The 23108-nt window shown below is 39.9% G+C and overlaps 2 protein-coding genes across 4 annotated transcripts; one reads left to right on the plus strand and one right to left on the minus strand.

The window, feature by feature from the left end:
- Positions 1-148: 148 nt before the first annotated feature.
- Positions 149-8821, plus strand: LOC116619989 (inner centromere protein A). 2 transcript variants are annotated; one of them, XM_032385383.2, is made up of 8 exons: positions 149-299; positions 423-727; positions 2218-3906; positions 4866-5052; positions 5258-5320; positions 5486-5595; positions 6204-6630; positions 7064-8821. In XM_032385383.2, exons 2-8 carry the CDS (start codon positions 579-581, stop codon positions 7655-7657), a joined length of 3219 nt encoding a protein of 1072 aa, XP_032241274.2. In that variant the 5' UTR covers positions 149-299; positions 423-578; the 3' UTR covers positions 7658-8821. The 2 variants fall into 2 exon arrangements, with proteins under 2 accessions (XP_032241274.2, XP_032241275.2); XM_032385384.2 differs by having other exon boundaries at positions 2221-3906.
- Positions 8822-10574: 1753 nt separating this feature from the next.
- Positions 10575-22943, minus strand: LOC5515620 (adenosine kinase). Of its 2 annotated transcripts, XM_032385385.2 has the most exons (14): positions 22795-22847; positions 21358-21396; positions 20696-20770; positions 18947-19000; positions 18384-18462; positions 16710-16758; positions 16433-16556; positions 15460-15565; positions 15286-15354; positions 14734-14835; positions 13523-13558; positions 13316-13430; positions 12731-12817; positions 10575-10728 (listed from the first exon to the last, which is right to left on the minus strand). In XM_032385385.2, the coding sequence occupies exons 1-14, from the start codon at positions 22830-22832 to the stop codon at positions 10604-10606; spliced, it is 1098 nt and encodes a 365-aa protein (XP_032241276.2). In that variant the 5' UTR covers positions 22833-22847; the 3' UTR covers positions 10575-10603. The 2 variants fall into 2 exon arrangements, with proteins under 2 accessions (XP_032241276.2, XP_001635774.2); XM_001635724.3 differs by lacking the exon at positions 21358-21396 and having other exon boundaries at positions 22795-22943.
- Positions 22944-23108: the final 165 nt, after the last annotated feature.

Here is a 23108-nt window from a genome sequence, read left to right on the forward strand (position 1 = left end):
AAAAATTTTAATATGAAAAATTAAACAGGATATTATTCACTTTTATTTGGGTAACAATAACACAGGAAACCCATCGCCACCCAGCCATAAAAAGTATTCTGTGTTTTGATTGGTCGGTGGCAACGTTCGGTAAAATTCAAATGCGTGAAATAAAGGAAGGCGGAGTGTTCTGAAGCATTCGTTTGCGCCGGCAAAGAAAATCGCGAATCATAAGTTTTTAGCTGCTTTATTTCTTCTAATTCCGCAGACGAACTTAGGAGCAGATAATATAGGGACCCTTTTTCCAAAATTGATAGAAGGTTAGTAGAAATTTACCGCCTCAAATACGAACTTGATGTTTGTGAGAGTTTGCAAGCTGTTGGTTGTTTATCAGATTCGGTCTTGTGTAAAATCTAAGTTAAATTGTTGTTTTTCTGCTATAGAAGTTCAAGTGAGGCGATCTGCCTTGAAAAAACCTTCTCAAACTCTCCTGGAGTAGTCTGAGGCCTTTCTAATGCCGGAATTTTCTCGTGATCTGTAACTAAAGTTAGAACCACAAAGAAGACATTTCGTGTTCGTTCCCGCGTGAGTTGATCAAAATGGCGTTCCCGAAACCAAATAAGGAACCGTTTGGGTATGTGTTTCATAAAAAGGCGTCGGAGCTCTTAGAAGAATTCAAGACATCTGTGGATGAAAGCTTTAAATGGCTAAACGAAATTCTTGCTGAAGCAAAAAGTCAGTTTGGAAGGTGAGTTGTTTTTTTTAAACTGATCTTCAGCATTTCTCAAAAGAAGGTTATTTCAGAATAGTGTGATGTTTTTAAGATGTATTAAACTGTTAATTAGGAACTATTTCGGGCTATGGCCAAGATTTATTACTCTGTTATGTTAACTTAGATAAAACTGAAATCCTTCTTGTATAATGCACCTATCAGCGGCTTGCCCGAGGGGTCGACCCCTGGGGATACCACGGGGATTGTAAAATTGGAGAAACAATCTCAATGGTTTCCCCCTGGGGAAGGGAATTTTTCATCTACTAAGTCCCCTTGTTAGGTTCTTTTTGCGTTGCAATCCCCCTGCTATCTAACAGTTTCTAGAAGGTTGACAATTTAATTCACCTTGAAGTTGAGACATACCTTGACTTGTGATGTTGGAGACTTCCCATGAAACACGTCAACTTGACAAACTTTTCCCCTTAGTCACATGCCAACTTCCATGCACTTTTCTCAAGAAATTATGGGTGATATTTGCTTATTGGGTGCCCTTTTTGCCAGACAAGTATTTCTAATTACATGCCTGAACACACGAGACTGCTGATAAAAACTAAGTGCTGGGTACCATTTATAGTTGAGACACAAAAATAAATTCGACAGCATAGAACAATTTGTTTAACACACTTGCTGCAAAAAAACTTGTCAAGCAGCTCTGCCTCCTCCTCCCCAATGTCAATACACTCGATTTTACTAAACTTTTCGGCTTCAAATCGGGCAGACGAGGATGAAAGAGAACGAGCGGTAATCACTGTAACATGATATTATACGCTGGAAAAAACAACACATGGAGCCGGAACATTTAGTTCAATATTTTTCCTCAAATATGGCAGCAAGCTTGCGCCCACGCAGATAAAGGGCTTCAAAACCAAATAATGCCATTGACGGCGGTACCCAAATATATTTTAATTGACAAAAGAAGAAATACAAAGTCATGACAATTCCCCCAACCAAAACTTGTTTCGCAAATACAAAGCCGAGTATTTGCCAGACCCCAGGGCCCATATCTACCTGCCATCCCCCTGATGTCCCCCACATATCCCCGGGGGTTGACCCCTCGGGGAAGCCACTGATAGGTGCATAAAACACAAAAGAAATGATAGATTATTTTTTAAAGGTTGGATTGATTGGGCTACAAGCCTACAAGTACAGGCCATGTTACACGAGGCAATTTTTCCTGCAACTTGCAATTCAATTTTAAGTTGCATTTCCAGCTGCATAAATGTAGCTGAAATACTGTAGTAGTAACTGAACTACGTGTATCATTCTGTATCAAGAATGACAAGTACAGTCAGTTACATGTTAAGCACTCATAGAGACTTAATGCGTAAGCAGAAACCTAGTTATGAATATCGTGTCAACCAAAACTGGAACTATTTTCCGGTGTCTACAGTAGTGCCTGTCAGGCTATAATGATAGCAATTACAAATATGGAATTTGTCTTTCATTTAAATTAATATCTGTTGCAGTAGTGATAGCATTCCTTTGCTGCCAAAGACGCCAAGCATGAAGAGAAAGCGTGAGAAGGAGATTCCACTGTATCTGAATGAATCATACTTTAATGAAAACAGCTTCCAGGCATCATCTCCTGTTTCTGTCATTCCTACGGACGTTATCTTGTCCCCAAAATGTAAACGTCCAGCCATCAGCTCCCCTGTCCAGAATACTGATGACCTCCTTGAAGAAAGCACCCAAGGAAAGCCCAGTAGAGGAGGCAGAAAGCAGCCTGCTAGGCAAAGTAAAAAGCAACCCAAGAGAGGTGTCAAAAATACAAAGCAGGCATCCAAGAACAATGACACAACAGTTGAGGAGGAGGAAAAGCAAACACAACCAAAACGAACCACAAGAAGTAAACGGAAACTTAATGATGATTCATCTTCGAAAGAGACTGAAGAAGAAAACCCCAAACCAAAGCGTGTTACAAGAGGCAAAAAGAATGCTGAAGCCACTGCCAAGGTTGATACTACTGATAACAGTTTTGTAGATTTTGAAGATGAAAAGTCGAACAAAAACAAAAGGAAACAAAGTGAAATAATACAAGAAGAGAAAGTAGAGAGTAGCACAGATTTTGAAACCCATGTTTCCACTACTCCTGAAAATCAAGAATCTGCAAAGAAACTTAAAATGTCTGACACTCCACAAAAAGAGATTTCACCAAAGGTTGAAGTGATTATTCCAGAAACACCAGAGGTTCACTCCTCTCTTAATGCAAATCAGAATACCCCATCTCCTCGCCGATGTAAGACTTCAATGAGTATTGTTATAAGCCCAGTGAAGCCATTGTCTGTGATTCAAGAAACTACAGAAAGCTCAATCAAAGAAGATGAACACAGCCAGGTGGTTGAAGTTGTAGAGGTTTTGCCAGAGCAAGAGCCGAAACAGAGAAATGAATCAGATCCTAAAGGAAAGAGAAAGTCACAGGAGTCTCCTGTTCTTCGAAGATCCAAAAGACTTACACGTTCAGATGCTTCAGCAAATGGTACATTATCAGCCAATGAAGATAAACAGAAAAACAATAATGAAGAAGACGTTGCATTTGTCTCGACATCTACCCCAACTCTTGGCAGAGAAAACAGGGATGACAGTCCAGGTGGGGAAAAGGTTTGTATCACACATGGAAGCTCACCCAAGCCGGAAGACAAAATTGTAACTTCAAGTGCTGGATCCCCTGACAAGAGACGCAGTTGCAGAGTAACACAAAAAGAGTGCACACCCTCTCCTAGAACAAGAAAGCGTCAAACACAGCAGAAAAGCCTTGTGAAGAGTTCAGTTAAATTGAAGCTGAATACACAAAAGTTGATGCCACCCTTGACCCCAACCTCCAGTAGCCATAAGAGTTCTGATGACAATGATGGAGATATGGATGATATCAGAGGGGAATTGTTCTCAGAGGAGAGAGAAGATATAAATGCAGCTAGTGAGGCTGTCAGTGAAATAATTGTTACCACAACAGTTTCTTCCAGTGTTGGCACAGTCACATCAAGTTCAAGCCCTGAGGAGTCTACCAAGTCTGTTTGTGCTGTATTACATGAGTGTAAGAAAGAGGACGAGGAAAATGATGGAGGAGATGAGGTGTTCCATGATGCCTCTGATCATTTGGAAGAAGTAGAGGAAAGCCATGATAAGAAAGAAGATGAGAGCAAGGAAGAGAATGAAAGGTATTGTATATGGCTAAATTTTCTATTCGTTTGCTTTGAACGCCGCCATTTTGGTACTGTACAACCTGTTTTAAATGGTCAACCTGGGACCAAAGAGGTTAGTCTGTTACTTTAAAAAAAATACAAATATTTGGGGACTTTGTAGTGAGGGTAGAGAGGCTCAAAGTTTATCTGTTTTTGTAACCACATCCATACTAATAAATATACATTAGTCACAAGTTAAAGCTGTGTCGTCACCAGTTTACTGAGCTTCAAGTATGATGGAAACCTCAACTGTTAAGAAAATAGAATCTATTAGAATCTGCATATTTATCAGGCCATCCGCTCTGAATTATCAATTTTATCCTTGAAGAGTTTTCCAATAGACATACTGATTCACAAGTTTGAAATATTTTTCGCGTTTTCCGTTAAAAATCATTGGAGATTGTAAAATAATCAACCGGAGGTAAACTGGTGATTGGCTGTAATGGACTAATAGATTCTTCATACATCTTTAGCTGGTGATCTCATATACTAATGTTTCGTTAGCAACGATAATCACCTGTTCATTGTAACAGTTGAACTTTTTGTTTTTTGTTACTTTGCAACTTTATCTGGTTGACTTCGATTGTTGAGCCACTAAAATTGAGCCCTTGGTTAAAAAGCCCCTGTGATAGAAGCTTAATGAAACGAGTATAGAAAGGTGTCCTTTATGTAGCGATCTCTGTTTCATGCATATTTTTAGTCTAAATTAGCAGATTTCAAATTATGTCTCATAAAAGGCTGTTTACTTCCCTAGTCAGTAAGAAATGGACCAAGGACAAAAAAGTGTTGTTGCAATGCAGCACAAACTACTCTAAATTTTCCCAAACAAAAAAAAAATGTTAAATGTAACCAGCTAAAGAGGTTTTTTTGCACAGTGTCCTGCGATTTCATAATAATGGCGTACTAACCAGGAACTCTTTCCAATTTTATTTAAGGCCACAGACCAGGGCATCCTCACGGATCAAGCGCAAGGCTAGTGACCAAACCAGCAGTGAATCTGAAGAGGCTAGCAGCGGGGATGAGGATGAGATACACGCCCACTCAACAGATGAACATGATACCACTCCAGATGATCCAGGAACACCGAGGAAGCAAGCGGAAACTGCAGCAGGGATCTCTAAGGTATACCGTCATGTATCTTAATTTAGTGGCTTATTGCAACATGACAATGTAGCCATATGGTGCTTAAAGAAGGCAATGATCATTCTCTAGTCAGCCTTGCTGGCAGATAGTTAAAGGACAATGTTAATACATTTAGGAGAAAGGATATGAGTTGGCAATTTGCGTATAAGTTATGAGTGTGTAAAATATGTGGTTCTTCTTGCAGCATAGAAACATCGTCATCAACAGCTTCATCAAAAGAAACACCCCGAAAAAAGTCGATAAAAAGGTTAGTATATGTTTCCAAATTCTTCTGAGAGAATACCGTAAACATCATTTGAACAAGCTTCCTCACAATTGTATAGACACTCATCGTGCTTTAAAAACAGGCAGAACAAATAAGGCGCAGTATAGTGAAGCTACTAACATTTATCGTGAACCTTATCTCATCCAGGAGAAAACCCAAAGACTCAAGTATGCCATAGAAGAGAAGGCGAAGAAGGAGAGAGAGCGCATGGAACAACTCGAGATTCAACGGCAGAAGAAAGTTGAAGAGCAGAAAAAGTGAGTTTTTAGATTTGATCGAAAACTCAATCTATAATTACTAATCAGTCACCCCAACTGTGAAAACTTTTGCCTCACTTTTATATGAAATATTGAAAACGTAAAATATGTTGAATCAATACAAATGGCCCAAATAGTCGTATTCGTAAACCAGGAGAATAAATACAATACACCAAAACACCACTTGTAATAGGGGGATTGCAACCTATGGGACTTCACTCTGGATGAATAACTGTCATGTTTTTGGGCGGGTATATGGCGATTTGTGCCTTAAAGAAGGCTAATCACGCCGCCATTTCATACCCCCGCTCAATGCCTAGTCACAAGTATCCATTTCCTTCGGCTAATTAAACGAGTAACTAAGATATTTTCAATCAACCTTCGTCAATAACGTATCAGACTTCTTGTAGATTGTTATTTCGAAGTTTCCTTGCAAAAAAAAACAACTACTGTATTATTGTATATTATACAATAACAAAGGAGTGGTTGGTCGACATTCTTTAAGAAGGGGTGCTAGGTTGAGGCAACGCGCTTATTTGAATCTGGGCGCTTAAAGTCACTCTTAGGGATGCGTACAATTCTCACAAGCCTCTTTCGTCTCTTAACAGGAAACGGGAAGAAAAGGAGAAACGAGTCGCCGAGCTCCGCGCCGAGAGGCAACGAGAACTCATGGAGAAAAAGAAACAACTCTTAGAGAAAGACAAGCTGATCTCGACGCTGACCGAGAAAGCGAAGAAGAAAAAGGAAAGAGAAGAGGATGCTAAGCGCAGACTGAGGCTTCAAAAGAAGGCAGACCTTGACGCCAGACGAAAACAGGAAGAGGAGGCGAGAAAACAGCGGCAGTTAGAGCAGGAAGAGGAGGCGAAGAGGCACCAGGAGTTACTCTTGAGGAAGCAGGAATTCGAGGAGCAGGAGAGGCAGAGGAAGATTGCAGAGGCCAAACACCAGCAGGAGGAGAGAGAGAAAGATATGGAGCGGGAGAGGACGGAAGAGAAGGCGCGAATCATGAAAGAGATTGAGGAGAAAGAGAAAAAGGTACGGTGACAGTAAACATGGGTAGCTCACCCTATGTTACTGATAATCCACAATGTCATTATGCCAGATTTTATCATGTCTTATGTTTTGATTCCATAAAAGAACAGAGTGCTATTTTTATTGGGCTCAACCACAGAAGAGCTTTCCTCTTTATTGGTTTTTTTCCCATAAATGACTTTTGTGGAGCGTTGATTGTTGTCCTTAGAAACAAAACAAGGCTTCTCCGATTCCGCTCTGAAAAAAAAAACAATTCGAATGTGGTGTACCGTTTTTCTAAGTCTTCTGTCGGCTGTCGAAAGCGCTTTCTATGCCTTGGACTCAAGTACGTTGTATCTGCGTTGATATAATTCAGGATTCCAACTCTAAGGAAAGAGATTAGCTTCTTAAATTTATGTGATTTTAAGGGAGTCTAACATGAGTCATTGTATTTTAGCAGGAAGAGGTGGAACGTAAAGCGAAGGAGGAGAAAGAAAGGGAGGAACGAGAGCGGAAGAGAATCTGTCAGCTCCTCAAAGAGAAGGCGGAGCAAGAGAGGAGGGAGCGGGAGCTAAAGGCACGGGAAGAAAAACTTCGCCTGGCACGCGAACAGATGATGCGCGAGGAGAGGGAAAGAGCGCTCAAACTGGAGCTTGAAAGGAAACGCATGGAGGAACGACTTAAAGACCAAGCTAGTAAAAACGGTCCCGACTCCTACGATATGACCCCACCCCCTCCCCCACGATCACGCAGTGTCACGCAAGGAGACAACTACAACATTGATGACATCTGCAGTGATGACTCAACCGACGACGAGGACGCACCGAGAAAGAAGATCCCGGCGTGGGCACAGAATAATAGATTACGGGCCACGCTGATAAACCAAGAGCTAGCTAAAATCGAAACGGACGTGATCTTCGGGCCGGTCGCTATGCCTGATTTGTCCGATATTTTCCGTAAACAGAAGAAGAAGAGGTTTTTCCAGCGAACAAGTTCTGCTCATTGGGAATCGCCGCCTTTAAGGCCGCTAAATCGATCAACGTTCGTCTAAGGCCGCTAAATCGATCAACGTTCGTCTAATGAGCGTGACTACAAGAGAAGGGTGATATGGTGCGCACAATGGCGTGACCGACTCACGCTGTTCGTGACGTTCCCATTTTACGCAGTAAACGCAACTTTAACTAGTTTTTTTGTCAAAATGATAAATTCGTCCAAATACAGTATCATGCCAACAAATTATAAGACTTCTAAGAATGTACATACGTTTTCTTATAGTATATGTAAAATTTACTCTTATTCCGCAACAATGTCTGGGATTCTTGGCATTCAATATTTTTTATGTGATTGGCCGAAAGAAATATTTATTTCCAGCTTAATGGCTGTTCTCATATGATCCTTACGTTGAAGCGTAATGATTAATCGGTCACCCAACACAGAACGATGGGTTTGTTCGCCAAGCCCGACCGTACTGATCAAATGAAAACCAGCCTTAGGCAAACGTTTAATTTTACATGTGCCTTTCAAAAGCATGCGAACGAACCAAGTCTAATGTTTCGTCTTCAATTGCATGCATATGGGATGGCACATGAAAAGTATTGTTCGCCTTAGGCTTTAGTCGCTGTTGGCGTTGGCATTTTTTTTATTTCCAAGAAGTATACGACAGTATAAGGTACTAAGGTTCGCTCCAATCCTGCAGCAGAGGTTTCTTTTCTCCTTATTTCTTAGGGTTGCGTTCGTCTCTTCGTCTTGCGAATACCAGCTTAGGGGAATAGAGAAAAAAGAGGCCTATGCTAACGGGGTAGCCTGTTGTATAACGGCCATCTTGTGCCTGTTTCTTTTATAGTTTGCAAACATGATTCTGTCTTATGTAACAACTCAAGAACATATTTGGTACATGGCTCTTCTTAACATACAATCGGTGGAGGACTTTTAAGTCGTGTTTTTGACAAGTTCGAGTGCAAACAAACTAAAAGTGTGAATATACCGATATGGCCTTGATCATCCAAACTTGATTATAGCATAAAATATTTTCTTTTATCAAGTCTAGTTTTATGCACTATCGTTTGCGCAAATAAGGCGACACGCGATCAGACATTCAATGTATAAATTTGGTCTAATCTAGTCTGTTTTTCGATGTATTAATATTTCACATGGGCCTAAAGAAAAACGAAGTATATCATTACTTTCGTTATGTAAATAAATTGTGGGAACTGTATTTTGGTCTGTTGCTGATGAAATGGCTTTTTTTTTTTTTTTTTTCAAAAAACATAGATAGCACGAGTGTCTAAATTCCCGGTCCTCATTCGGTGAAATACAGTCTTCTTTTTGAAGAATAAACAAAAAGCATTTTGTATTTACCTGGTTGGCAATATTTTTTGCTGAAGATTTCCAAAGGCTAAAATTGCCTACTGGCTTCCGTCATACAAAATCCTTGGAGCGTTTTCACTGAAATGGTATCTAATCGCGCAACCTATCTTCAAGAAAATACGTACACAGGAAGGCGATTCCCTCCCCCTTGGCGGAAAAAACTCCATGCGACCCCATGCCCCCCCCCCCCCCCCCCCCCCCCCCCCCCCCCCCCAAGCCATTCCTGGGTACGCGCCTGCTGTTATTTTGAATCACATAGGCCAGCAAGTTGTTTAGCATTTGAAGATCATTACGAGAGTTCGCAGACTGCGCATCCCTGTTATCCCGGCCACGTACCCGTGATATATTGCTTTTGGCGGTTTGAACAGCAGCTAGAGTCGGGACCAAAATTCTTTAGCTGTAAATTTGTTGTTAGTTTGGATTATTCAGATTTTCTTTATTTGACGCTATTTGCACCTGGTGGTGGGGGACTATAAATATACGGCGATGGTTGTCTTATCTTTTAGGATGTGAATTTATACCAACTGCTATCCCTTAGGGGTGTTTAAAAGAGTCATCCGAATCTGCTATCCTTTGGGGGCGTCTCATCTCAAAGGATCACCTATGCAATAACAACAGGACTGATGGTGGTGACGTTTAAAAGGACTGCGATAAAAATGCGATCATTTAAAGTGCTATCTCTTTGGTTAAGATATTTGCTTCGACCAACACCCAAAGTGCTATCAGGTTTAAAACTGATTTTGCCGACGTTCACACAAGTCTGTTTTGCATTACGGGTGTTTGCATCACTACGTAGCCACCCTAGACCGTCTCGTTGATGAAACTGCGAATATTCTTCTGTCGATCAAAAGTGATAACGGCATGTTTTGTATGTGCGTATTCAAAGGGACGCCAAAAGGGGATAATGTAATCATTTACCCAGTAAGCGGAGGAAGCTCGTCTTGGCTCGCAGTGGTACTTCACTTTCCCTCATAAGAGCGGACCTCCAAGTCCCCCTGGCTACAGACTAGCAGGATTTTCATGGTCAGCTTAAACACGAGAATCATTAGGTCTCAACGGCCATCTACCGAAGTTAGCCAAAGCAGAGAGGTTGGATCTTAATGGCGCTTTACCAAAGTTTCAAAATTATCACCAGCAGGATTTTATTGCTCAGCTTACTCACGAGAATTATTGGGTCTCAACGGCGCTCTACAGAAGTTTGCAAAATTAGCCATAGCACATATTACACATTCCGCTATGATAGTTGAACAACGCACCAAAAAAAATACATTGAGACAAAATAGCGAATGATCTGAATGCGCACTCAAACAGTATGTTCCGCCGTGCTTTAGGTCCGCCGTGCTCTAGCGTGCGCCTTTATTTCATAAACAACAGGCTATTCAAATGATTGGTCGAGGCTAGGCCAGAGAGTACCAGAGAAACTTGCTTTTCTGCGCTGTTAGGGGTTATTTGTATACCCTTCGACACTAGATATACCACTAGAAACAGAGTTTAAAAAACACAATTAGCGATTAAATTATCAGACAACTGTCTCGTTTAAGGTAAGACCCCTAAGCAATGGAAACATTAAAAGATGCACCAAATTGAAAACAAAAATAACAATTGGTTACTGCAAGCTTTATTGACTTTTTCACTCAAAGCCTGGTTCGCCTTTGGTAACCACGCCAGATTGTTGAATAATGTAGTTTGCACACCAGTGGCCGCATCGAACACACTCCTCCACAGGCTTCCCAAGGACCAGCTGACTTAGATACCCTGAAAGATTCAAGTAAAGGAGATCAGGCTTTTGTAGCACTAGTGTATATTTGTGTTGGGATATTTTTGCAGATACAAATGTAGTCGGAGTTGTAAAGCGATGAAGAATTTCAAACATCGGCCAAAGGAGTGCCGTCCACTTGAAATTTCCACTTGGGTCGAGGACGCAAAGGGGGGTCAGTACCAAATGCTGCCTTTGAGCAAGAATGGTAATCTGAATGCTTTTGAGCAACAATGGTAACCTGAATGCTTTTAAGCAAAAATAGTAATCTGAATGCCTTTGAGCAAGAATGGTAGTCTGAATGCTTTTGAGCAAGAATGGTAGTCTGAATGCTTTTGAGCAACAATAGTAATCTGAATGCCTTTGAGCAAGAATGGTAATCTGAATTCCTTTGAGCAACAATGGTAACCTGAATGCTTTTGAGCAACAATAGTAATCTGAATGCCTTTGAGCAAGAATGGTAATTTGAATGCCTTTCAGCAACAATGGTAATTTGAATGCCTTTGAGCAGCAATGGTAATCTGAATGCTTTTGAGCAACAATGGTAATCTGAATGCTTTTGAGCAACAATAGTTATCTGAATGCCTTTGAGCAAGAATGGTAATCTGAATGCTTTTGAGCAACAATGGTAACCTGAATGCTTTTAAGCAAAAATAGTAATCTGAATGCCTTTGAGCAAGAATGGTAGTCTGAGTGCCTTTGAGCAAGAATGGTAGTCTGAATGCTTTTGAGCAACAATGGTAAACAGAATGCCTTTGAGCAACAATGGTAACCTGAATGCTTTTGAGCAACAATATTAATCTGAATGCCTTTGAGCAAGAATGGTAATCTGAATGCCTTTGAGCAACAATAGTAACCTGAATGCTTTTGAGCAACAATAGTAACCTGAATGCTTTTGAGCAACAATAGTAATCTGAATGCCTTTGAGCAACAATAGTAATCTGAATGCCTTTGAGCAACAATAGTAACCTGGATGCTTTTGAGCAAGAATGGTAACCTGAATGCTTTTGAGCAACAATAGTAATCTGAATGCCTTTGAGCAAGAATGGTAATCTGAATGCCTTTGAGCAACAATGGTAACCTGAATGCTTTTGAGCAACAATAGTAATCTGAATGCCTTTGAGCAAGAATGGTAATTTGAATGCCTTTCAGCAACAATGGTAATTTGAATGCTTTTGAGCAACAATAGTAATCTGAATGCCTTTGAGCAAGAATGGTAATTTGAATGCCTTTCAGCAACAATGGTAATTTGAATGCCTTTGAGCAGCAATGGTAATCTTAATGCTTTCGAGCAACAATGGTAATCTGAATGCTTTTGAGCAACAATAGTAACCTGAATGCCTTTGAACAGCAATGGTAATCTGAATGCCTTTGAGCAAGAATGGTAATTTGAATGCCTTTGAGCAACAATGGTAACCTGAATGCTTTTGAGCAACAATAGTAATCTGAATGCCTTTGAGCAAGAATGGTAATTTGAATGCCTTTCAGCAACAATGGTAATTTGAATGCTTTTGAGCAACAATAGTAATCTGAATGCCTTTGAGCAAGAATGGTAATTTGAATGCCTTTCAGCAACAATGGTAATTTGAATGCCTTTGAGCAGCAATGGTAATCTGAATGCTTTCGAGCAACAATGGTAATCTGAATGCTTTTGAGCAGCAATAGTAATCTGAATGCCTTTGAACAGCAATGGTAATCTGAATGCCTTTTAGCAACAATGGTAGTCTGAATGCCTTTGAGCAGCAATGGTAATCTGAATGCTTTTTAGCAACAATGGTAATCTGAATGTTTTTGAGCAGCAATGGTAATCTGAATGCTTTTGGGCAAAAATGGTAAACAGAATGCCTTTGAGTAACAATGTGAAAACGAATGCCTTTGAAAAACGATGTGAAAACGAATGCCTTTCAGAAACAACGTGAAACTAAATTAAATTCTTTGAATAAAAGCCATTGAGAAGTATGGTTAGTCAAGTAATTGCTAATAGTCAAAACATTTACTTACCCCCAACAAAAGCGTCACCAGCGCCATTTGTATCGACGATGTCTTCTTCTTTGATGGCGATAACAGGAAACTCTCTCACCTCGCCGTCTGAAGGGTAATGAATAAGACCATAATGTTAGAAAGCAGAGACGCTATGTTACTTGGGTTGGAATTCTCCCAGCTGACTGAGGAGAACCCTTTAGAAAATCACGTACTACCATGTCCCGTTACACCTCAACAGTTCCTTACCAACGTTTTGAGAGGCTACTCTAGGCTTCCCAGAGAGGCTATTCTTTGCTTAGCAGAGAGGCTACTCTTTGCTTACCAGAGAGGAAAATCTAATGAAAAATGCTTCAAAGTTGCCCCTACCAACTTACGAGATAATAAATATGGAGTTTGGCGGGATGGGGGTTTGAAAAGCCGCCAGTGGGCTTTCCGCTTACGATATTTCAGTTTCTTCCTTAACAGTGAAGGGGGTGAACTTATTGAGATTTCCAAGCATGCCTTTGTTGTGACACTCACATATAATCAGAAATAGTATGATGAAATTAGAAAGCCCTCGCCGTCCCCCCCACAAAGTTCATTATCACCGAGATCTTCACTTACCCTGAGCGACGAGGGTGGGTTCTTTCCCGTGAGTTATCACGACAGTACGGGACCTCTTCTCGTTTACTTTAGTCAACTTTGACATCTTAAGTATTATTTCCTTGAGGTCTTCTGTCTGTGGATGATACAGTAAAAAAGTAAGAAACTATCAGACTTCAGCCTTTACACTGATTATTATGATAATGATCACTTTATTTATACACATACCTTGAAATTTTGCTCCTTTGCAAAAACTAGTGCTTCCTAAATTAGAAAAGTAGCGTTGGTCTTAGTTCTCAGGAATAAAAACGACTATACGTAATACCAGTGTTGCGGGTACTTGAAAGTGTGGACAAAGCAACACTGAGGCGAACAGTCCTTCCATCCCCAACACAACCCCTTCACCCCCCTTATAACCACCCCATCTACCACGTAACCCATCCCCAACGTAACCCCTCTATCCCAAATGCAACCACACAAGCTTTATCCCCATGCAAACACACAATCCCTAACAAAATATCTCCATCCCTCAACACAACTCCTCCATCCCCTAACACAAATTTTTCCTACCCCCCCCCCCCCCCCCAACCCACGGAATCCCTCAACACAACCCCTCTATTCCACATACAACCACATAATCCCCCTTCACCCACGAAATCCCCTAACACAACCCCTCTATTCCACATACAACCACATAATCCCCCTTCACCCACGAAATCCCCTAACACAACCCCTCTATTCCACATACAACCACATAATCCCCCTTCACCCACGAAATCCCCTAACACAACCCCTCTATTCCACATACAACCACATAATCCCCCTTCACCCACGAAATCCCCTAACACAACCCCTCTATTCCCCATACAACCACATAATCCCCCTTCACCCACGAAATCCCCTAACACAACCCCTCTATTCCCCATACAACCACATAATCCCCCTTCACCCACGAAATCCCCTAACACAACCCCTCTATTCCCCATACAACCACATATTCCCCCTTACAACCCCTCTATCCCTTATAAATCATGTAACACCCCATCACAACCCCTCTATCCACATATAACCACATGACCCCCCTAACAACACCTCTATCCCCCATAAACCACATAACACCCCATCACAACCCCTCTATCCCCCATTAACCACATAATCCCCCAACAAAACCTCTCTATCCCTCAACACAACTCCTTTATCCTCCAACACAACTCCCTCAACCCCCAACACAAATTTTTCCTCCCCCTCCCACGAAGCCACACAATCCCCTCTATTCCCCATGCAACCATATAACCCCCCTCACAACCCCTGCATCCCCCATAAAACCACACAATCCCCAACATACTTAAGAACCCTTTCATTCTCCTGAGCAGTCTCTCCACCCACGCAAACCACATCCCTGTTTTATGCGAGTCATAGGACTGCTATGTTTTACTTACTGTCTCATTTCCAAAGAGGATATCTATATAAGGCATTGCATTCATCATTGGTTCCTTGAAGAATTGGCACAAGAATGGAGCAGACAGATTCATCATGAATAGCTGGAGAAAATACACCATAAGAGAATAATGTTAAAAAATAAATCAAAAGGTGGATGGTGTACCCCAAAAAGTTTTAGAAAGCATATTCTTAATACAATTTGGCGAAACTACATTTGCCTGCTTGACATCCTTGGAAGGAAGGATTTTAGAAACTTGTTTGTTTTTCCTTTTTTTTGGTACATTATTGAGGGTCAGGTTGGGTTAGAATGATTTGTATTTTTTGTGGAAGGAGGAAAATCAGATAAACTGGAAAAACTCAAAGCAAAGGCAAGAAACTCAACTTATCTCTGAATCCAGACCCAGAACCCAGTGGTGAAAGGCACAGACCTCACAGAGCGACGCTTTGCCAACTATGCTACCCAGACTCGCCCTCTCAGACCCCCAATCATTTTATTAGATAGGTAATCCTGAAGTTGATGATGCACACGCTGTTTTGAAGGGGGCACCAACCTTGTCTGTCTCTGCAGCATACTTTCCAACAGCTACTATGGATTCTGGCGATACTGTCAAGAAGAAACCCTGTGGAATAACACACACTTCAGACCACTGGACCTACCACAGAAATTAGGATAGTGACATGACTCCTTTCCAAAGATTCAGTGAATATCTAAGTGCAGTACCTACCCCAATATAGAAGAAGTTGGCTTTCACCACAAGTGCCCAGTTTTCAGGCTGATCCAAGTGGGATTTGGTGTAGTTATTAGCAGCAGCTAAATTAGCGACTAGAGACCTGTAACATAGACAAACCAAAAGACGTGAGTTGTGTGCCAAAGAATATTAAAAATGAACAAAAGCTACAGTTTATAAGTGACATGCCTTGGATAAGTTGCATTCCAGCCAGACTTTCAAGAACAGTCAAGTACAGAGCTCTATTTAATATCGAAAAAGCAGGGCCACAAATCAACTTCAATAATTTCTAAGTTCAAAAGAAGAAGAAGGACGTTGTTGTTATATAAAAAACAAATTGCAATAAGAGCCCACATTTGAAGACATTGATATAAAAAAATGTATTTAAAAACAGTGCATGTTCATTTAAATTAATCCAATTCTAGTGAGGGCACATCAAAATAACGAAATATTAAAACTTTTCTCATCTGACCTGTTCTCAGAGAAGATTAGAAACTCAATTGAATTTGCAGTAACTACGTATTCAGAATTTTTTTTAAACTTGATCCTATCTTTTTAGCTTTTTCTTACCAAGCTCTGTACTTGAAGAAGCTAGCGGGAATAACCACATATCCTTGGCACGTCTTTTCTATAGCTCACATTTGTGTTAACAAATCTATTTCTTGGCTAGAAGATTGTACCTGCATTGAAAGTGAAACTTTCAGGGTTCTCTGTGGTAGATTCATCTAAATAGCTATATTCTACTGTTCATAATAACTGACCCTGAAACTTAAATCTTCAAAAATGCTAGGCAACATTGTGTTTTATATTTAATTTATGCTACATAATGTGTTGTCTTGGCCTATCAAATTTCCAGTATCAAGAAAGACATTTTTAACAAGCACACATGTTCTTGCCATTAGGATGCATAGTTCTTACACAGACAATACTTAAGTAACCTCTAGTGTTGATAAATACAGACAATACGGACCTGTGCTTGCCGGTAATGCAGACAGCACAAGTCCCAGTAGGGATCTCCTTGTTAATCAAGTAATTTACATGGACCCCTGCTGCTGTTGCAATATCTGTCAGAGTTTTACCAAATGCATCTTCACCTAAAAACAATAAATACAAGGTTTCAAGGTTTAAAATCGACATGCCTCGTTGTGTCAAACATAAATGTCTCTTAAAAAAGTATAATGAAACCTATAATGAAAAGTCCACATTTTTTTATCTATGGTGAGACAACATTAAAAAAAAATTCATACCTATACAACCCATGTATGATGTTGCTTTAGTTTCTTTGCCTAACAACCACTGAAAAAAAACACAAAGAAATGAACAAACAAACAAACAAGCAAGCTAACAAACAAATAAATAATAATATCTCCTGTCAAGCATATATCTCTATGAATGGAAGGGTGCAAGGGACACAAGATGTATGATGACATTGTTTTATAGTTTACCTCCTTACTCACATATCAAGTGTTCCCTATTAATTAAAAGGTATAGAATATTGCCATACCAATGTCCTCTAGACCCAAGGGAGAGGGTCTATAAACTACCACACCCATGTCCTCTAGACCAAATTGAGAGGATCTATAAACTACCACACCAACGTCCTCTAGACCCAAGGGAGAGGGTCTATAAACTACCACACCAATGTCCTCTAGACCCAAGGGAGAGGGTCTATAAACTACCACACCCATGTCCTCTAGACCCAAGGGAGAGGGTCTATAAACTACCACACCAGTGTCCTCTAGACCCAAGGGAGAGGGTCTATAAACTATGTACAATACCAGTGTCCTCTAGAACCAATTGAGAGGGTCTATAAACTACCGCACCAACGTCCTCTAGACCCAATTGAGAGGATCTATAAACTACCACACCAACGTCCTCTAGAACCAAGGAGAGTGTCTATAAACTACCACACCCATGTCCTCTAGACCCAAGGGAGAGGGTCTATAAACTACCACACCAACGTCCTCTAGACCCAAGGGAGAGGGTCTATAAACTACCACACCCATGTCCTCTAGACCCAAGGGAGAGGGTCTATAAACTACCACACCAGTGTCCTCTAGACCCAAGGGAGAGGGTCTATAAACTACCACACCAATGTCCTCTAGAACCAAGGGAGAGGGTCTATAAACTACCACACCCATGTCCTCTAGACCCAAGGGAGAGGGTCTATAAACTACCACACTAGTGTCCTCTAGACCCAAGGGAGAGGGTCTATAAACTATGTACAATACCAGTGTCCTCTAGACCCAATTGAGAGGATCTATAAACTACCACACCAACGTCCTCTAGACCCAAGGGAGAGGGTCTATAAACTACCACACCCATGTCCTCTAGACCCAAGGGAGAGGGTCTATAAACTACCACACCAGTGTCCTCTAGACCCAAGGGAGAGGGTCTATAAACTACCACACCAATGTCCTCTAGAACCAAGGGAGAGGGTCTATAAACTACCACACCCATGTCCTCTAGACCCAAGGGAGAGGGTCTATAAACTACCACACCAGTGTCCTCTAGACCCAAGGGAGAGGGTCTATAAACTACCACACCCACGTCCTCTAGACCCAAGGGAGAGGATCTATAAACTACCGCACCAGTGTCCTCTAGACCCAAGGGAGAGGGTCTATAAACTACCACACCAATGTCCTCTAGACCCAAGGGAGAGGGTCTATAAACTACCACACCCATGTCCTCTAGACCCAAGGGAGAGGGTCTATAAACTACCACACCAACGTCCTCTAGAACCAAGTAAGGGGGTTAATTAATTGCCACACCCATGTCCTCTACACCCAGATGACCACACCCCTTTCAAATCTTAAGCAGATTTTCAACAAAATTTATATTGAACCTCAAGGTAAAAGTGAAAAATATTATACCAATGTAACATTTTATACAATTTTTTATGCAATTGATTTTATTCTAACCTGAGCTATACGGATACTGTTCTGTGTCGCTCCACCAGGTAGATAATCAACATTGAACTTATCGATCATTTCCTGGTACCTGGGTAAAATTGAAAATTGCCAAAAGGGTAAGAAAGAGGATCTTGTTTGGCTGGTCAAATCACAAAAACATGAGCAACACAGGCATAATTTTCAGTCATGCTAAAAGGCCATCTTTTTGTAAGTCACATAAAGGGACTCAGTCAGCCTTTCATCTTTTGTTGTTAACCTTTGTTGTTAACTTTATTCCAAATAACAAAACAACAATCCAAAAATATGTTGATTTTGGCTAATCAAACCTGATTATCAAAAACGCCAAAGAGATGGTGCAAATGGATATTTTCTAATGGTTCTATAATGCTAATACGACAGCTGACAGAGAAAGGGTTATATACAGGTTCTTGGATAGGCTAGTGGTGAAAAAACAAGCAGGGCAACCTATTTCATCTGTTTGAATTCTAAATATGAATAGCCCCTGTATTCAAGTGTACAGTAGAATAATACATAAATAATGCATCGAAAGATTGGTGACCCTGATAGCTTACATTGGCTTGTGCTTGTCTTCGGCTAAGATTGCATTGTTCTCATCAAGTCCATACCTGACAATAAATGAGGTTATTTAATAAATAGATCTCATTTTTGTGTGCATCTGTCCTCTAATAGATGCATAGATAACAACACAGTGTGTCATGAACAAAAAAGTACACAACCAGATGCAGTCAAGTTGCATGACTATTTTTCGTTACTCGCTGTGACGTCTTTTGTGTGTCTGTTATGGACAGATGCACAAAAGAAAGAGATCGATTTGTTTTTTACAATGTCTATAATGTTGTCTTACTTCACTATCTCATTTTTTACAATGTCTAGAATGTTGTCTTACTTCACTATCTCATTTTTTACAATGTCTAGAATGTTGTCTTACTTCACTATCTCATTTTTTACAATGTCTAGAATGTTGTCTTACTTCACTATCTCATTTTTTACAATGTCTAGAATGTTGTCTTACTTCACTATCTCATTTTTTACAATGTCTAGAATGTTGTCTTACTTCACTATCTCATTTTTTACAATGTCTAGAATGTTGTCTTACTTCACTATCTCATTTTTTACAATGTCTAGAATGTTGTCTTACTTCACTATCTCATTTTTTACAATGTCTAGAATGTTGTCTTACTTCACTATCTCATTTTTTACAATGTCTAGAATGTTGTCTTACTTCACTATCTCATTTTTTACAATGTCTAGAATGTTGTCTTACTTCACTATCTCATTTTTTACAATGTCTAGAATGTTGTCTTACTTCACTATCTCATTTTTTACAATGTCTAGAATGTTGTCTTAATTCACTATCTCATTTTTTACATTGTCTAGAATGTTGTCTTACTTCACTATCTCATTTTTTACAATGTCTAGAATGTTGTCTTACTTCACTATCTCATTTTTTTTACAATGTCTAGAATGTTGTCTTACTTCACTATCTCATTTTTTTTACAATGTCTAGAATGTTGTCTTACTTCACTATCTCATTTTTTTACAATGTCTAGAATGTTGTCTTACTTCACTATCTCATTTTTTTACAATGTCTAGAATGTTGTCTTACTTCACTATCTCATTTTTTACAATGTCTAGAATGTTGTCTTACTTCACTATCTCATTTTTTTTACAATGTCTAGAATGTTGTCTTACTTCACTATCTCATTTTTTTACAATGTCTAGAATGTTGTCTTACTTCACTATCTCATTTTTTACAATGTCTAGAATGTTGTCTTACTTCACTATCTCATTTTTTACAATGTCTAGAATGTTGTCTTACTTCACTATCTCATTTTTTTTACAATGTCTAGAATGTTGTCTTACTTCACTATCTCATTTTGGGGAAACATGGGTGCCTGCTGATGCCAGGCATAGGTGTCCTGACAATAACACAGGAAATGGCGCTATTATTATTGTTATTATTGTTATTTTTATTATTATTGTCATTATTATCATCATCATCATCATCATCATCATCATCATCATCATCATCATCATCATCATCATCATCATCATCATCATCATCATCATTATTCAATTAGACCCTTCACCAATCAGAGTGGGCAATTTACAAGCGTCGATGTATAATGTTTGTAACATTTCCCACTGTGTATATCATATTTTAAAGTTAATGCATATGGCTGTCATATAAGTGATCTTGGGTGCTGGGATGCAGCGGAAACTAATGCTAAATCCACCATTCTATGCTTTTGTCAAACACAATAGAGAAGCAGAGGGATTAGAAGGTATTGTTTACGTACTTATCTAAGAAGTCCTTGTCAACAGTTGCTGAGATATCAAGAAGAGGATTTCCCATGCCCAGCAGAACACCTTCACTAAAAAAAAGAATAAAATACATATAACTATACGACATGTAGCAAGAGATTACTCACTGAAAAAAGAATAGAATGCATATAACACTCAGGTGTGCAGCTAGGAGTTAACCATGCCCCAGCAGAACACCCTCACTTAATAAAGAATAGAATGCAAAAAAGCAATCAGGTGTGCAGCTTGGGGTTAACCATGCCCCAGCAGAACACCCTTACTTAATAAAGAATAGAATGCAAAAAACAATCAGGTGTGCAGCTAGGGGTTAACCATGCCCCAGCAGAACACCCTTACTTCATAAATAATAGAATGCAAAAAACAATCAGGTGTGCAGCTAGGGGTTAACCATGCCCCAGCAGAACACCCTTACTTAATAAAGAATAGAATGCAAAAAACAATCAGGTGTGCAGCTAGGGGTTACCAACACCCATTAGAACACCCTTAATGATTAAAGAATATAATGCATATAACTAACCCTTGTGTAGCTAGGGGTTACCCATAACCATTAGAACACCCTCACTGAATAAAGAATAGAATGCGTAGCTAGGGGTTAACTAGGGGCACCCATTCAATTGCCAAAAAGCTGGTAAGTTACCTAATATTAGACATTGGTTGTTCTATGCGGGTAGAAGCCCTATATGTACCAAGAACAAAGCATCATTATAAAAAAAAAATGTGTATGTGTTAACGTATGGGTGTATGGAGGGGGGGGGGGGGGTGGGTCAAAGAAAGTATTTGATGCATGCTTGAAGATTCAGCATACTTTGTGGGCGCTCCCAACGGTTACCCCTGTGTAAGAGCTGCTGGAAAAGTTTCCTAGTAAGACTAGTTCTGGGGGCATGACGGTCGCAAGCTTAAGCCAATTTAAAACTGACAGTCGATGAAATCAAACTTATTCTGACAGAATTCTTTCTTTAGGATACAAAAATAGAACCTCAGGCCACACTAAATCCTTGTTTCTAATTGGTTTTAACTTCTTGGGAAGAAATGCTGTTTTAGACAAAATGTGGGAAATTTAGCTCTTGTTTATGCTATTTTCATGCTGCAGCCCATTAGGAATTTTCACTCGTAAAGTTTACGCTTGGAGCTTCTTGGCTTGATTACCAGGCTTTTACCAAAGCCTGTCGGTAGCTCAGCAAAAAAGTTGTTTTTTCCCACAAAACATGACTGGATCACCAGCAAGTGTTCTGGCTTCAGAGTTTTTCTTATCGCCAACAAAGTAATTTCATCCATCAAACAGATCTTTGGGAGAGCGCCCACAACATATGCTGGATCTTGGAGCATGTATTTGACCTAGATTCAAGTGAAGTGAGGATAGAATAATCCTCATTGATCATGGTGCAACACAAATATATCTTGTAAAAGTCCTAGACATCTCCTTAATATGCCTTTAATGCAACCAAAGCCCAAAAACGTCTAATAAAAAACGGAGCTTTCCCAGCAGGAAAAATCTCTGTGATAAGGGTAGGAATAGAATAGCAAACACACCTAAGAAGGAAATCTTGTATATTTTTTGTAAATCCAAACTTTTGAAATACCCTGCCACATAGGTCCCCTAGTTCTTTGTGAAGTTCTCTTGTAAAACAAATGTGGCAGGGAATTTTGAAGCTGCTCTTAAATCCCTCTAAAACAACATTTATATAATACATAAGACACAAGGTCAAATTTGATCGGCCCACGTGGACTCGGTACGATTATTTTGGTTCAAAGCAGAAAACAGGCGCTTGTTTCAAAAACATATTTGGGGCTTATTCAACAAATATTTAATCATAAATCCCACAGTTTAGATAATCTATAGAATATCCAACACCATTATTATAAAGCTATATTAAGCTATAAACATCAATCATAGTTGAGTACGTGAGCTCTACCCTTACAAACCAAATACCGGTCACACTAAAACATTCCGAATGAGCGTAATTAATCAAGCGCTTTCCACAAACGAAACCCTGCATTCGACAGGTAACCTATTCAGTATTGTTCCATAATAGTACTGGTTGTATTTAGTAGATTGTAAAAAGCTTATCCTGACCTGAGTTCAAGCTTGTATTTCTTCGCCTCAGGTGCCATGTTGGATTTTTTTTGTGAAGAGAACGGAGCCTCTCTCTCGCAAACAGAAATACATTCGAGGGGAGGGGAGGGTACATTCCAATCACATCGTTGGAATGTGCTTTGCCTTGGGAAGAAGCGGGTGGATATTTGATTAATTCTCTATTTCTATTAAAACTTTTCTTTGATTTCGTCCCAATGCTTAATGTCACCCACGCTTGTTATACATTTCCCCATCTCTTAGATTTTTTTATTACTAATCACCGTCATACCCGCAAGTTACGTCATATCCCGCGG

The sequence above is a fragment of the Nematostella vectensis genome, chromosome 15, assembly GCF_932526225.1.
Source record: "Nematostella vectensis chromosome 15, jaNemVect1.1, whole genome shotgun sequence".
NCBI classification, from domain to species: Eukaryota; Metazoa; Cnidaria; class Anthozoa; order Actiniaria; family Edwardsiidae; genus Nematostella; species Nematostella vectensis.